The sequence below is a fragment of the Lontra canadensis genome, unplaced genomic scaffold, assembly GCF_010015895.1.
Source record: "Lontra canadensis isolate GAN:19392208 unplaced genomic scaffold, GSC_riverotter_1.0 scaffold5, whole genome shotgun sequence".
NCBI classification, from domain to species: domain Eukaryota; kingdom Metazoa; phylum Chordata; class Mammalia; order Carnivora; family Mustelidae; genus Lontra; species Lontra canadensis.
The window spans coordinates 33335877-33352307 of NW_022630999.1; the positions used below are offsets into that span (position 1 = coordinate 33335877).

Here is a 16431-nt window from a genome sequence, read left to right on the forward strand (position 1 = left end):
CTGATAATAATAGTAGTGAATAACATTACAAGTAACACTTAATCTGAGCTTATTATGTACCAAGCTTGATGTCATGTGTTTCTTTTTTAATTCTTATAATAGCTTTATGGGGCAGACAGTTTTATTATCCACACTTGTTTCCAGATGAAGAAACTGAGGCCCTTATAGAGGTCAAGGAATTTGTCCAGAATCACATAGCTAATAATGGCAGAACCAGAATTTAGACCAAATCAATCTGACTCCAGAGTCCATAGGACTGCCACTATGCTACCTGGATGCATTTGAGAACTGTAAAGGCCTCCCCTCCCTCCTGCCTATTTGGATGACCTCGAAATCCTACTCATTTTCTCATTCATCCCAATAACAAACATGTACCAAACACTTATGATTGGTCTGATACCTTGCTAGCTGTTGAAGCTGTAGAAATAAAAGTTCCTGTCTGCTAAGGAACCACATTCTGGTTAGGAGTGATCTACAAGCAAACTGATGATATGTATTGTGATAAGTTTGATGGCTTATGAAACAAGAGTACTCTTAATTTAACTTGGAGAAGGAAGTCAGGGAAGGCTTCCTGATGGAGGTAACCCTGAGGGGAATTTTAAGTGAAAGATGAAGTATTAAGTGGGTAGGGGGGAGTGGGGAAGGAAGGTAGGAGTGCATAAGAGTATGGCAGGTTTAGAAGATTGTGAAGTGCATCAGAAGCTGGGGCCATAAGACCCAAGGGGAAAGTAGAAAGAGCCCACTTAGTGGGACAAGAAGGAAATTTCCTAGCAACCAGGCTTTCTTGCCTATGTCCTATGTACCAGGAAGAAAACCCATAGGCACTAGGAAAGTCAACGTGTCCATCTTACAGCTGCTTCCCATGTCAGGAGCACAGTCCCTCTGCTGGTTCCCCGGCTGGCAGCTGGCAAGCGTGTCCAAATCTGCTTATACTGCACGTGATCCCAAAGGGACAGGAAGGGTTTGCCACCCAGCTGCTGCCGCCACTGGTGCACTGACATTGTTAGCTGAGTACAGTCACAGCTGGGAGTGTGAGTATCGAGGGAGTTCTGTTGCTTTGCAGTAATGGCATCTGTGACCCTCAGATGTGGTTTCTTCACAGGGATCCTAAGAAAAAAGGCCAAGGATGGAAGAAATGGTCACTGCTCATAGGAAGTCTTCTCTGATTTTGCTCTACCTACCCCTGCTGTGTTAGGTGCCCTTGCAGGTCCCTTGTCCCCTCTGCAGTAATCACCTTGTTACTGGCCTGTCTCCCCTGCTGTGATGGGAACTCGGTAAACAGTGGCCATATAATCCATCTCTCTGTGTCGGGAATAAGGTCTGCATATGGGAGGTGGTCAGTGAATGGTAGCTGGATGAGTACGTGAATGGCGCTGATGGGAAAAGGAGGAGGAGAGGGTCATGCCCAAGTCGGCTGTGCCTGTGCAGCGTTGTCTGGGCCAGCCCTATGCTTTCAATTTTAGTCACTTCCCCAAAGGGAAAGAGGCATTGTTGGAAATGGAAGCCCTGAACTAGGGGGCCCCTTGCTTCTTGCCTCCTTTCCTTGATGACTTCCCTGCAAGGGAAGGAGATTTGGTCACCTTCATTTATCACTGGCCTGGTATGTTTGGAGCTCAGAGCTCTGATATAGGGTGGATGGCTTCCTGAGAGCCAGAAGGCCAGACCTCGGGGCGGAGCGTCAGGAGCTGTATGAGGGGCATGCCTCACACTGTGAGAGTCAGGGAATTTAGTGCTGGAGGACTGACCAGAATCAGCTTATTTCTCCCATCATTCACTTTGTTCTTTCATTCAGACATCAAACTTTTTTTGAGCACTTGCTAGGCCTTGAGGACACAGATATTTACAAAATATAGCTTCTATGTTAACACCAAAAAGCAAGCAAGGAGAACTAATAATAACTCACCAAGTGGTGACTATCTACCAGGCGCTGTTTTAAGCACTTTCCGTATATTAATTCGGCTAAATCTCATGACAACTCGATAAGGTAGATAAGTGCTATTATCACCCCTCTTTCTCAGACGAGGAAACTGAGGACCACAGAGTCATTAGGCCATTTTGTCCCAGATGTCTGAAATTTGCACCAAGTAGCTTGGTTCCAGAGTTCAAGTGCTTAACTAGTACTGCATTCTATTGCCTCTGAGGACAATGGTAGATTAAGATGAGAGACAGAGAAGTGAACAGAGAGCTGAGCAGGAAGCCATGCCTTTCCCAAGAGGAGGAAGCATGGAAAGAGAGTGGGGGAGGGAAGGAGGTGGCTGACATCTGCTGGAATCTAACAGGACTAGTGGGAATTATTAGGTAATCGAGAAGGAGAGAAGGGTGAAAGAGTGATAGAATGTGGGAGAAGCTCAGAGATTAACAGGAACATGGAGGGGAAGGCACACAGGGGGCTGGAACCTTGAGGGCCCAAGTGCCAAATAAAGGAGTTTGAATTTGTCCAGAGGATGACCATGAGCCACAGAAAGAGCCATTTCTGTTTTCATTACCACTAAATTTTTTTGTTGTTGTTGTTTTTGAAAAATGCTTATGGTGGAGACTTCCCCAAACCCTTGTTTTGGGTTCACTTTATCGCCTTCCTGAACAGAAGAGAACAGTGTGGGGCTATCTCTGAGGAAAAAATGTAAAAATGCTCATTTCTCCAAAGAAAATGGTTTGCTGTTCAGTTGGGAGACAGCCTCTCCTGACCCTGAGTTATGGGAATTCTGGCAGTCCTGGCCTGTGACTACTAAAGCTTCTAAAAATTCCACACGAGACTAGTAATGGGCAAGCTCCTTGGTCTCCAAGGAGTGAGGAATCCTCAAATGACTCCTCCAAATCCCAAGATAGCTGGACCCTAAAGAATGTTTTATTCATACATTTTAGAACCGTAATCCACTCTGATAAATTTTGAAGAGAAAGAGCTAGAGAGATCTTGGCATTAAATTATGTATTGGCTATGCTCCACCTTTTCTGAGGTCATGCGAGTCTCTGTGCCGCATTAGTTGAAAGCATTTATCCTCCTTTAGCATCACCCGTTCAGCAGCATGGCCAGGCAACATTGTGAGTCCTATCTAGTTGGAAGTTAATTTCTTAATGAATGTGGGCAAAAGGGTGAACCTTGACTCCCTTCTGTTTGCATTTAGATGAGACGAGAGATGTGCTTCTCTATCTGGTTCTCAAACAAGACATGGAAACTTCGTCTCCTTCATTTGTCCATGCTGCCCTTCCACAGTCAGTACTCAGAAATGGTGCCTAAGTAGGGTCACTGATGGCCTTCTCAGTCTTCATCAGCCCACTTTCCCCTATCTTCTTTGTACGGACAGCTGAGGTCCTCCGTCCCAACATCAAGTGCAAAAGCAGCTTCAAATCCAGGCATCTGCAAACCTACCCTTGGTGCCCTAATCCAATACTGCTCCTAAGTGCCTCCCATGTAGTAAGTATACCAGAGATGTTAAGAGTGCAGACCAGGATGTCATATTATTTTTTTAAAAGATTTTATTTATTTATTTGACAGACAGAGATCACAAGTAGGCAGAGAGGCAGGCAGAGAGAGAGGAGGAAGCAGGCTCCCTGCTGAGCAGAGAGCCTGATTCGGGGCTTGATCCCAGGACTCTGGGATCATGACCTGAGCCGAAGGCAGAGGCTTAGCCCTCTGAGCCACCCAGGTGCCCCTATTTTTTTTAACTATCTATGTGACCTTGAGCAAATTAATTAGCCCCCATATCTTTGGTCTTTTCCCATTTGTAAAATGGGGCTATTAATAGTATGTAAAGTACATTATATACATAAAACATTTAACATATGTGAGCTCACTGCAAGTGCTATGTGTTTGCTGTTATTAAACATCATTGATGCCAACCAGAATGAAAGATGCAGCTGAAACAAATCAATACCAAGCAGGGGAAAGCTTATGGCCTGGAAGTCAAAGAGCTAAAGAGCAAGCTATGGATAACAAGCAATATATCTGAGATGTCCCCCCAACAACTATGTTCAAAATGTTGTTGAACACATTCTTCTGCTATATATGTGATATGATATGATATGATATGATATGATATGATATGATATGATATTGTAAAACAACTTAAGATAAGGTACATGTCTCCTTTGACCCCTCTACCCGTCTTGGTTCCAGGGTCCTACTCTTCCTTGCAGATACCCCTGTTGGTAGTATTGGTGGTTTGGTGCTTTTTGTCCAGACCCTTCTCCTCTTTCTTGTCATTCATGTGCATGCACCCTGACAATATTTATGACTTGGTTTATTTGTTTATATAAACCTAGTGTATGCATTTTTCCATACTTCATTTTTTTCACTGAGATGTATCATTGAACATACTAAAGCTATATCATATTTGTTAAGCACTGCTACATGGAATTGCATTACAGGTCACAGTTTATTTCACTATTCTCCCTTTGACAGACATTGTGGTTTTGTTCAACAGTTTGCTGATGTAAGCAATGCTGTAACACACATCCTCATTCAAATGTGGATGTTTCTCTAGATTTAGTATTGCAGAAAATATACATCTTAAGAAAATTTAATATACACTGCCGTAGTGCCACCCAAAGAGGCTGAACTGCACCAGTACGCCTCAGAGCTATGTGCAAGGCTGTTGGTGTAGAGCTGTTTTGTGGAAGTCTGTAATTCTCAGAGACCAGCTGAACTTTCTGGTCATAAATTTCTCACCAACATCTTAAAGGCTTAAGCTTCCCCAGATTTATCCTTACCCTTTGTTTTTGCTTTTCAGAATTCTTGAGCTTGATCTGATTGTCAGAGATGATGATGGAAATATCTTGGATCCCGATAATACCAGTGTCATCAGCTTGTTCCATGCACACGAGGAAGCAACTGATAAGATCACAGAGCGCATCAAGGAAGAAATGGTGAGCTTTGTAAGATAGGTTTTGGCAGTCATACAGCAGTCATGTAGCACATCATAAACTTCAAATAATAGGCTAATTAACCAGACTCCATATTATTCAAGGAGACTTCTGTCCTATTACCTGAGATGATCAGTAACCACATGCATTTTATTGTGTTTTTGTACGTGGGTCTGTAATTCATTCTGCATCCATCCCACAGGTAGTTTAATGCAAGGCAAGTTTCCTGTTCTTATGGAGATTTTATATTCCAGAGAGGCGAAAGGAAGAAAGGCAATAAGAAGTAAATAAATAAATGCACAGATTAATTCCAGATGGTGTTAAGTCTCTAAAAGGTAATAAGCTAGGGTTATATGAATCAGAGTGAATCAGGAGCTTTTTTAAAAGGGACTATCAAGAAAGGCCTCTCTCAGAAAAGACATCTGAGTTGGCACTTGAATAATACGAAGTCACCAGGCCTGGGAAGATCTAGGGACAAAGTGTTGTAGGCAGAGGGAACAGCAAGTGAAAAGGCCCTGAAGTAAGATTGTGTTCTGAATGTTCCAGAAGTAGAAAGGCCAGTGTGAATGGGGCCTGATGAGCAGTAGGAAAGTGTAAGCAAGGATTTGGAGAGGTAGGGAGCAGGAGCCAGCTTTCACAGGGCCTGCGGGGTCACAGAAAAGAGTTAAGATATTATCCCAAGTGTGGAAAAGCAACAAAAGACTTCAAGGAAACAAAAAATTTTTTTCGAGGTTAACACAATCTGAATTATGATTTAAAAAATCATTTTAGCCACTGTGTATTAGTTGCAAACAACTTTAATTTTAGTTTTATTAAGATAATTTCACACAAAATTAATTCACTCAGTCTACTGAATCTTACTAAAATATAGTGTTGAGTCAACTCTATCATAATCACAATATCAACAGTTGTGTCACCCTGAAAGTCTTTTTGAGTTCCCTTGTTGTCGATCCCCTTTCCCAGTCTCCAAGCCTAGGCAATTCCTAATTTGTTTTCTGTGATTACACTTTTGCCTCTTCTAGAGTTTCATATAAATGAAATCATATGGTTTTTGTGTATGAGTTATTTTACTCAGCATGGTGTTTTTAGGTTCATGTTGTGTATATATATATATTTTTTTTTCTTTTTTATTGTTGAGTTGCTGTATCATCAACTACTTGCCCATTGTTGGACTTGTGGGTTGTTTCCACCAGGGACTATATAAATAATACTGCTATGAACATTTGCAAACATACGTGCAGACACATATTTTCATTATTTCCAAGTAATACCTGACAATAGGGTTGCTGGATCCTATGATTCGTGTATGTTCAACATTTTAAGAGACTGCTGTACTATTTCCCAAAAGGGCTGTACAATTTTGCCTTCCCATCAGCCATATATGAGAGTTCCATTAGCTCTGCATCCTTTCAACGCTTGCTCAGTCTTGCCAGTCTCTCAACTTAAGCCATTCTAGTGGTTGTATCTTATTGTGGTTTTAATTTGCATATCTCTGAATGACTAGTGATGTTGAGTATTATCTATCTCTTCATGTGCTTACTGGCTATGCCATTTGCATCTTTTTTGTGTGTGTGTGAAGTATCTGTTCAAATATTTTACCCATTTTAATTGGGTTAGTTTTTTTTCACTGAGTTGTAGGAACTCTTTTATGTTCTAAATAAAATTGTATATTTGTATATTCTAAATATGAATTCCTTATAAGATACATGTTTTGTGAATATATTTTCCCAGTCTATGCCTAACCTTTTCATTTTCTTTAATGCATTTTTAAAAAAGCAGAAGTTTTTAGTTTTGATGAAGTCCATTTAAACGTTTTTTTTTTCTTTTTATGGTTTGTGCTTTTTATGACACTAACTTTATGAGGAAGCCCGGGTCAAACAGTGGTATTTCCCAAAATGAAGAAATCAAGGCCAAAAGAGTCAAAGTGACTTGGCTCAGATCACAGAAACTTTTGCTGGTAGACCTGGATATAACGCAGAAATCTTCAGACTTGAATCCCAAGTGCTACTGGGCTGATTTTCTCCACCTTTCTCCTTTCTTCCCTCCAACTCTTAGTCAAAAGACCAGCCAGATTATGGAATGTATTCCCGGATCTCCTCATCCCCCACCCATAGCCTCTATGTCTTTGTGAGGAACTTTGTGTGCCGAATTGGGGAAGATGCTGAGCTCTTCATGTCTCTCTATGATCCCAACAAACAAACGGTCATAAGGTAGGTGTGTTCAATATTGTCTGACTTGTCTATATATGAGATGTTGGAATTAGCAGAGCACAGAGCATCTTTTTTTTTTTAATTCCCATCATCACTTGTGGAGAAATTCCCACTTGGAAGAGAAATAGTGCCTGAAAATATGGAAGAAACTTATCGTAGGATATGCGAGTCTGGTTGAAATATTATTTACCGACAAATTTTTCCCATAGTGCGGTTGTGGTTGCATAGTAGAGTTTTGTAAATAGGTTTTTGATACTGGAAAACCATAAAAAAGTGAGATTCATATAGCTAGTATTGGATAGACTAAAAAGACCTACTCTTAAAATAGGAGGTGGGTAGGGGTGCCTAGGTGGCTCAGTTGTTAAGCGGCTGCCTTTGGCTCAGGTCATGATCCCAGGTCCTGGGATAGATCCCTCCATTGGGCTCCCTGCTCAGTGGGGAACCTGCTTTTCCCTCTCTCTCTGCCTCTCCCCCTGCTTGTGCTCTTTCTCTCTCTCTCTCTCTGTTGGGCAAATAAATAAATAAAATCATAAAAAAAAGAAGTAAATGGTGAGAACTTCATTTCCTCCAGGGTGATATCAGGCTAAGAATGTGGACTCTGATACCTGCCTGAGTTCATATCCTGGCTGTGCCATTTACTCTTTCTTAACCTTGGGCAAGTTGCTCATCTTTTTAAGCCTGAGTTGCCCATTTGCAAAATGTTAGCACCACCCTCACAAGGTCATTTTTTTTCAGATTTTAATGAGAAAAAGCAGGTGAAGCAGTGCTCCAAGTGGCAGTGGCTATAATTATTACTACTTTAACTGATTGCGCTTGAGAATAGAGAAAGTAAGGGAACTTCTGGGTGCCTCAGCTTGAGGAAGTGAGAAAACCTTTTGAGAATCTCCAGGGAAAAGACTTTGGTACAACTCCAGTTCTGACTGCTGGGCCCCTGGCTTCTGCTTGTGGCTTAGACCATCATTCCAGGTGGTGACCCTGCCAGTCTCTTCCGTGGGGGTTTTGGGCCAACATATGGCCGCATATTTGAAGTCCCATATCTGAAGTCCCAGTTGACATATTAGAATACATCTGGGGTATAATCTCTCTGCCTTTATGGAGAAAGTGTTTTCTCCCTAGCTTGGCTGTTATGATGATTAAATGAGATCACATATTGTCACTACTGAATAGCAGTATTTTGGAAAATAATGGCTCTTCTGGAAAAATTTGTGAAACATGGAGGGGCTTTCCATCTAAGAGGACTGAACTGAGGTCTGTGCATGATCTCATTTAATTCTCATTAGTCCATGTCATTTGGGTGAGAAAATGAGGCCCAGAAAGTTCAAGTGACTGGTTCAAAGTCGTATGTATTTATTAATGGGAGAGCTAAGATTTCTAATCAGATCCATCTATCTGATTCCAAAGGCAAGATAATTCCCACTTTATTTTATTTTTTTTTAAAGATTTATTTATTTTAGGGAGAGAGAGAGAGAGAAAGAGAGAGAGAGCATGAGTGGGAAGAGTAGAGGGAGAAGGAAAGAGAATCTCAGGTGATTCTGAGCCTGATGCAGGGCTCAATCTCATGACTCTGAGATCATGACCTGAGCTGAAACCAGGAATTGGATGCCTAACAGACTGGACCACCCAGTGCCCCTAGTTCCCACATTAGTGTGTATGTCACCAAGGAAAGGGTTGTATTGAATATCCTAAATAGTTCTCATCAGGGTTTCAGCACTGTCATGGTGGATAGCTATTCTTTACAGCAAATCTAAATCTCTACTATTAAAAGGCCAGTGCAACTGACCTGGCTGGGCTTCAGTGAACACTGCAGGTGAATGTTCCTGTCTCCTTTGAACACACCTGAAATGGTGTGTGTGCCATACGCCCCTTGCCAAGGTACCTGTGACAAAGATCCTAAAAGCACTCATTGGACCCTTCCTGCCTCTCAGAAAACATGATGCTTCATGATCGAATTGACAGGAGTGCCTGGCCTGCTGGCCCATCTAAGTGATGGATGATCTGAACTAGCTCTGTGGAAAGAGGCGATGGATCAGTGACATGGCAGCTCTGTTCCCTGATGTGCCACACCAGATGATATGCTCAATGGGGCATGGCTGAGTGATGCCTCTGAGAGCACCAGAAATACAGGGAAGCCCTCAGGAAACTGAGAGATGAGGAAGAGGGGTAACAAAAGGGGCAAAAACCAAAAAAGGGGGGCAGGGGAAGTAGAAAACAAAGAAAGATGAGAAGAGGCATGATACAAGAGAGGGACAGGGGAACTTGGAAGCACTGCCTAAGTCATTCTGAGTCTAGATAGCTGTTCTTCCCCTAAGAAATCAGTCTCATCCACTCCTGCCTAGCCAGGGTTGGCATACAATGGCGAGACAAGGCATTTCTTGCCACAAACTAGTGAGGGCATTTTCAATGTGGCCCAAATGTGGACTGGTGAAATTTGGCTGAGACTGAGCTTTCATTGTTGGGATGAATCATGGTCTAATTCCAGTGGATGCCTGAAGAGATCTGGTTTGGGAAATTTACAGTAAATTTCTGTAGGACCAAAAAGAAGCAGCCTAGACATCAGGTAGTGACAAGGCTCATTTCCAAAAAAAAAAAAAAAAAAAGCTTAAGGAGGAGTTGGGATGGTCCTCCCCTTCCACAAAGGAGAGAAGGAGAGTGTCACGTACAGCAGGTCTCACCTATCTTGGTGCCAGGTGGACCTTTGTATTTACCATCCAGGTCTTTCTGGGCAGGGATGGATAAAGCCACTTCAGCCCTCTAAATTGCTTTTCTTATTTATGATTACATTTCCCCTAGGAGAAAATTTCTGGTGCCTAATGTTTAGACCTAACAGGCTGGTCCTCTACTAGGCATCTTACATGTGATCAAAGGTCCTGGGAAAGACCCAGGTATTTCACCATGACATTCTGGAAATAACCAATGGGAAATAATTATATATACATATACATATATATATATATATATGTATATATATATTTTTTTATGGAGCTTTAGAGGTTTCTTAGTTTGCTGAAAATTCTGCTAAAATTTTTAGAACTTATTAAAAAAAAAAAAGAAGAGGGGCACATGGGTGACTTGGTCAATTTTGTGTCCAACTCATAATTTCAGCTCAGGTCATGATTTCGGGGTTATGGGGATCAAGTCTCAGGTTAGGTTTTGCACTCAGCCATCTGCTTGTCCCTCTCTCTCCTCCTCTACTCCTCTTCCAGCATGTATGTATTCTCTCTCTCTCTCTCAAGTGAATAAATTAAATCTTTTTAAAAAATAAAAAAAAGGGGGGGCACCTCGGTGGCTCAGTGGGTTAAGCCTCTGCCTCCGGCTCAGGTCATGATCCCAGGGTCCGGGGATTGAGCCCCGTATCAGGCTCTCTGCTCAGCAGGGAGCCTGTTTCTCTCTTTCTGCCTGCCTCACTGCCTACTTGTGATCTGTCTGTCAAATAAATAAATAAAATCTTTTAAAAATTTTTAAAAGAAGGAAGAAAAGCTACTTTTAACCTAAAAAAAACGAGATTTATTTCTTTTATTTTAGAGAAAGAGTGTATGCATGCATGCAAGCTGGGGGAGGAGCAGAGGGAGACAGAGAGAGACTATTTTCAAGCAGACTTCCAGCTAAGCATGGAGCCCCATGCTGGGCTCTATCCCAGGACCTTGAGATCATGACCTGAGTGGAAATCAAGAGTTGGTCAATTAACTAACTGAGCCACCCAGGCGCCCCAGAAAAGCTACAATTAACTTGATTGAATTTTAACCAGTGGTTAATCCAGAGCTGTGTTCATTTTGTTTTCAGTTCCCTTCCCCTTTGAACTTGCTCAGACTACTCTCATTAGTCTTCTGGGAATGAGTAGAGAGAGTAGCAAATGGACAAATGGGAGAGAACAAATTTCTTAAAATACAGCAATTCCCCTTAATTTGGATAAATTCTTGTTATGCTTTTTTGGGATGACTTGGTTTTTGAGCTTTATTTTGTTTTTATACTAATTCAAGATAATGGGCATTTGTTTAACACCCAACAATATATGCTCCTATATGACATGGCAAATGTTATGACTCAACTCAGCAAACTCTCAAGTTTCTCTTATGTTAAAGAAGCACTAGACTTCTCAATTTTCTCAGTGTGACTGGACTGACTAGTATGAACTTCACAAGGTGGTGTATGTTTGCAAGAAGATGTAAGATGGTAAATGATCATAGGTCAGAACTGTGTGATTGCCCCTCATAAAATCCTTCAGTGGATAGCCATTCCTTCTAGGATCAAGTCAAAATCCTTGGGTGGCTTACAAGACCTCTCTAAGTTTTCTCTTACCACTTTCCCCTTGGATCTGTTTTTTAGATGCATCAAGCTCCAGCCTGCCTCAGGGCCTTTGAATGTATGTTTGCTTTTCCTGAAATACTTCCCCTTCTTATTCTCTTTTCCTTATTTCTCTTTATTTGCATGTCATATCCCTGGCAAAGACTTCCCTGACCATCCAGACCAGGCCAGACTTTTTTTTTTTTTTAAGATTTTATTTATTTATTTGACAGAGATCACAAGTAGGCAGAGAGGCAGGTAGAGAGAAAGGAAGGGAAGCAGGCTCCCTGCTGAGCAGAGAGCCCGATGCGGGGCTCGATCCCAGGACCCTGGGATCATGACCCAAGCCGAAGGCAGAGGCTTTAACCCACTGAGCCACCCAGGTGCCCCAGGCCAGACTTTTTTGATATACATTCTTGCAACACCCTGAACTTTGTCTTTATGGCACAATTGAATATAAATAGTCACAACTGCATTTTGATAGTTATTTAAGTGTATCTCAGATAATGGCTAAGGCCATCCATGTTCTTTCACAGTATGATGTTCATTCAAGGAAACAATCCCATGTCTAATGGATAATTTTTTTAAAAATTCAAATCTCTATTTAGTCTTGAAAAGGGAATGAGGTGAGAATGCATTCTTAATGTATAGCAAAACATACCAAAACCCTTTCCCCAGTCTGTCCTACTCTTAATTCAACAAAGAATACTGCTACTCTTCAAAAATGTTAGGTTGCTTGGCCAGAATTTGCTCAGGAGATGGGCTGGGGAAAGAGACCATGAATGTACACATTAGTGATTCCTTGCTCCCCACCCCACCCCGGTCTCTGTAAGAACTTCAGTCTCTTAGAAAGAGGGACCACGGGGCACCTGGGTGGCTCAGTGGGTTAAAGCCTCTGCCTTCGGCTCAGGTCATGATCCCAGGGTCCTGGGATCGAGCCCCACATCGGGCTCTCTGCTCCTTGGGGAGCCTGCTTCCTCCTCTCTCTCTGCCTGCCTCTCTGCCTACTTATGATTCTGTCTAATAAATAAATAAAATCTTAAAAAAAAAAAAAAAGAAAGAAAGAGGGACCACATCTGTCTCAAACACTACCATGTCTCCAGCAGCCCATACTTGTTGAGCACACAGTAGAGGCTTAGTGAATATTTTTACTGAAGCATTGTTGAGCCCCAAAAAGTAATGTGTTGCCACTCCTCTTCCCACAGTGAGAACTACTTGGTCAGATGGGGCAGCAGGGGCTTCCCGAAGGAGATTGAGATGCTCAACAACCTGAAAGTGGTCTTCACGGTGGGTGTGCACTGCTTTCTTGTTACTGTCTTCCATACTCACAAGGGTATGATCTTGGAAATGATGCCAGTCACTTGGTCAGAAGGAAGCATGACCTGGGTGCAGATCTGTGTTCTTGGTTTTTCTGGAGAGATTCAGAGCAGACGGGGTGTGTGTGGGGGGTGTTGTGTGCCCTTTGGAAGTTATTAGGAAGATGGATCTTCCCCTCTCACTATCTCCCTCCCTCTTTCTTTCTCACTCACGTGAACATCAAGAACACATGCAGAGTGCTGTGTAAACAAGCATAGACCCCTTCCAGCAATAACGTCTACATGAACTGGGAACAGCAGCAATTCTGATTTGCCAGTTAATTCATGGTTAACCTGAGTTCCTTTCTTTTGCTCAGACTTTCTAAAAACCTCTCTAAAATTTATCAGAAAAAAGAAAAGACCTTCTAAGAACATTGACGGCATTGATAAATTGGATATTCTGAATATAATCAAATCACAGATCCCTGAAGTTCTTAACAGATCCCTGAGATCATTCTTCTATATAGCAGTATTCCTGCACGAAACATACGCAGATATATTGAAATCAATTGTTAGTTGGGTAATTTATTTCCGAAACTGAGCTTGGCTTTTTAGTTCTGGAAAAGACAAACACTGGAGAAAAAAAAAAAAAAAAAAAGATAGGGGTTATTATTTCTAGCAAAGACCTTTCTCTTTTCCTATTTCCATGTGGGTGTGTTAAGAGTGTGATCTTAAGGTACCTAAAGATATTGGCGTTCTCTGTAAGCTCCTTTGGAGAAAAAGAGTTTTTATGAGATTTTTCACTCTGTTGCCTGTGTTAGCAAGGGAAATTACAGAGGAGGAGCCAGGGAGGGATTTGGGCATTGGCCAAACCTATGAGTTTGATGCAGGAGTGACCGACATGCTAGATTAACCCACGTTGCTCTACAATAATTTTCCAGTTACAGCCCATTAAGTGCAATGTCTTATGTTATGTCACAATTAGATTGGAGCGCAGCTGATTTATTTTGTTTGTTATTTCCTGAAAAATGAGCCAGAGGCACAGAATAAGATCATAGTCCTAATTGCTTAGACAAAGTTTTCCTGGCATATATAAAGTGTCTCAGTCCTGTTTATTATTAGTTAGAAGGAGGAGCCTATTTAAGATTTTCTTGATAAATAGGAAGTCCCATGGGGCTTCCTGATTAAACCAGGAGACAGATGTTTCATGAGAGGGACAGGGACAGGGAATCAATCAATGGTTCATTTTGCAGATAACCAATTCATGATGTAAACATGCAGGAAAGGGCATCAATAAATTTGTGTCTCTCAATATCAATGAGAATGTGATTCTGCCCGCATGGAATTCTGCCTGTGCCACCACCTCTTCTACCCACAGCAAATGATTTTGGGAACTTTGGTTGACTGGTTCAATGAGCTAATACTTGAAATGATGGGAGTGTTTATTTTGGGACAAGGAAGGTCATGGTGCTCTAGCTTCTTTTATTGATTCAAGAGCTATCCAGTGAATACCTACTATGGGTAAGCTCTGTGCTAGATATTGAGGACAGAGCATTGAATAAGAGGATAGGCCCTTGCTTTCAAGATGTGCTGGGGGAATTCAGAAAACAAGTAAATGAATAAATAAACAAGAATATATCAAAAGGCAATCCATGCAATGCAGATAATTAAAACAGGGTGATGTGATTGCTTTTGACTGGGCTTTTCTTCCTTCCTTCCTTCCTTCCTTCCTTCCTTCCTTCCTTCCTTCCCTTCTTTCTTTTAAGGATTTTTTATCCATTTACTTGACAGAGAGAGAGAGATAGGAGAGAGGGAACACAAGCAGGGGGAGTGGGAGAGGGAGAAGTAGGCTTCCCACAGAGCAGGGAGCCCTATGCCAGGCTCGATCCCAGGACTCCGGGATAGAGGACCTGAGCCAAAGACAGACACCCAACGACTGAGCCATCCAGGCACCCCTGGGTTTTACTTTTAGTCGGGCATTGAGGTAATGTTTAAGTTAGAGACAAGAGAAGACTTGGCAGGCATATACCTTTCTGGTCTTATTTCTCTTATCTCTGGATGTTAGCTCTTTCTGGTTTCCTCTTTGAGGGCAGAACCCTAGGAGCTGGCACATGGGTTGGGCCAATGGTGAGCTTCCCCTGTCTGCTTTATAAGCATTCACCATCATTGGCTCTGTAAGAGGAAAGCAGAGCACGCTACCAGTTTCCTTAAGAATTTTCCCAGATTGGGGATTATTGTTAACACACAGAAAACAAAGCTGAACAGGAAAAGGAGTGCTAATGGATTACTAAATTAGGTGACACATGTTTTAAGTTCTGTTGTCCTGCCTCAGCTTCCCTAATATGCCTGAGTTTTATAAGGCCAAAATAAAAATAATTGAGAAACACCACAAATTGGAACATGGTTCTGAGTGAGGATTGCACATTTATACACTCTCCAGAGAATAACGTGTGCTCACGTATTTTGTTAGATGCTAAATTTCTCTAGTGTCAGGAGTCTCTGATGAGGCAGCTCTTAAAGATCTGGTGTCTTCCTTGGATCAAATGAAATCTCTTCAAAGAAGTGGAGTGGAAGAGGGGCTTAATTAAGAACCTCATAGGCTTACCTAGTATGTCAGTCGCCAGAGCTGCCATTACAAAGTGCCATGTCTGGGTAACTTAAGGAACAGAAATTTATTTTCTTGCAGTTCTGGAGGCTGGAGGTCCAAGATCAAGGTGTGTGCAGGATTGAATTCTTGTGAGGCCTCTCTCCTTGGCTTGCAGATGGCCACTTCTTCCTGTGTTCTCACATTGTGTTTTCACGCGGTCTTCTCTGTGTGTGTGTCTGTGTCCTAGTCTCCTCTGCTTGTAAGGACACCAGTCATTGCATAACCTCATTTTAGCTTAATCACCTCTTGAAAGGCCCTATATCCAAATACATTTTGAGGTGCTGGGGGTTAGGACTTCAACACATGAATTCTGATGGGATGTAATTCAGTCCATAACATCTAGGAAGGATCTTTTCAGGTGGCAGGGCTTTTGTGGTTCTGGAATGCTTCTGAAAGATACCAAAAATGTGAAAATTCCTAAAGAGACAAGAGAAGTAATTAAGGATGGAGATCATTATACAGAAAGCAGGACTTGTGCTCCTATGGATGGGAAGGATTTAGATATATAGAGGAATAAGAGACAAGTATCTGAGGCAGAGATGTGGACAGGGGGCTTAGGAAGAAAGAATGAGTTGAAAGTGAGCATCGTGTGTTTGTGGTGCAATAAAGGAATCTTTGTGACAAAAATAGAGTACTTACATGCAGAGAATAGTAGGGAATCAGGCTAGGACAGCTGGAAATATATTATGTCCAGGACCTTTCACGTCATCTGTGGAAGATTAGCACTAATAGGGTAGAAAATAAGGAGCTAGTAACATCGTTGTGGGGAGAGAAATGAAATAATGAACATGACTTCTAAAGATACGTTTGTGGAGGATTTCAGGGTGGGTGGGAGGAAGGAGTCAGGCAGGCCAGAGAAAAGGCTATCCAATCATCTGTATGTGAGGTAATTGGGATTTCAAATTCAGGTGCCTACAGAGCAGAGCAGGGAATACAAATGAGTGGCTAAGCTTCCTTAGTCAGGAAGCCCCCTTCTCCTCTGCTTTTCCTTTTCCCCTGTCCCACAGGGAGATTTTGGAGAGTAGAGAAGCAGATGTCCATTTCCTCAGCTAGTGAAAGGACAACCCTTGTATCAGCCAGTAGTTCTCCAGAGAACCTGAACCAACAGGTTATATAGATAGACTTATTCTAAAGATTT

At 42.0% G+C, this 16431-nt stretch overlaps 1 protein-coding gene across 1 annotated transcript in view; it reads left to right on the forward strand.

Annotated features, from left to right (window-relative positions):
• Nucleotides 1-16431, forward strand: part of DOCK2 (dedicator of cytokinesis 2) — a 408294-nt gene that overhangs the window by 37369 nt on the left and 354494 nt on the right. The window contains 3 exon segments of the mRNA XM_032851775.1: nucleotides 4728-4863; nucleotides 6916-7070; nucleotides 12557-12638. Of these exon segments, the coding sequence (XP_032707666.1) occupies nucleotides 4728-4863; nucleotides 6916-7070; nucleotides 12557-12638 (373 nt within the window).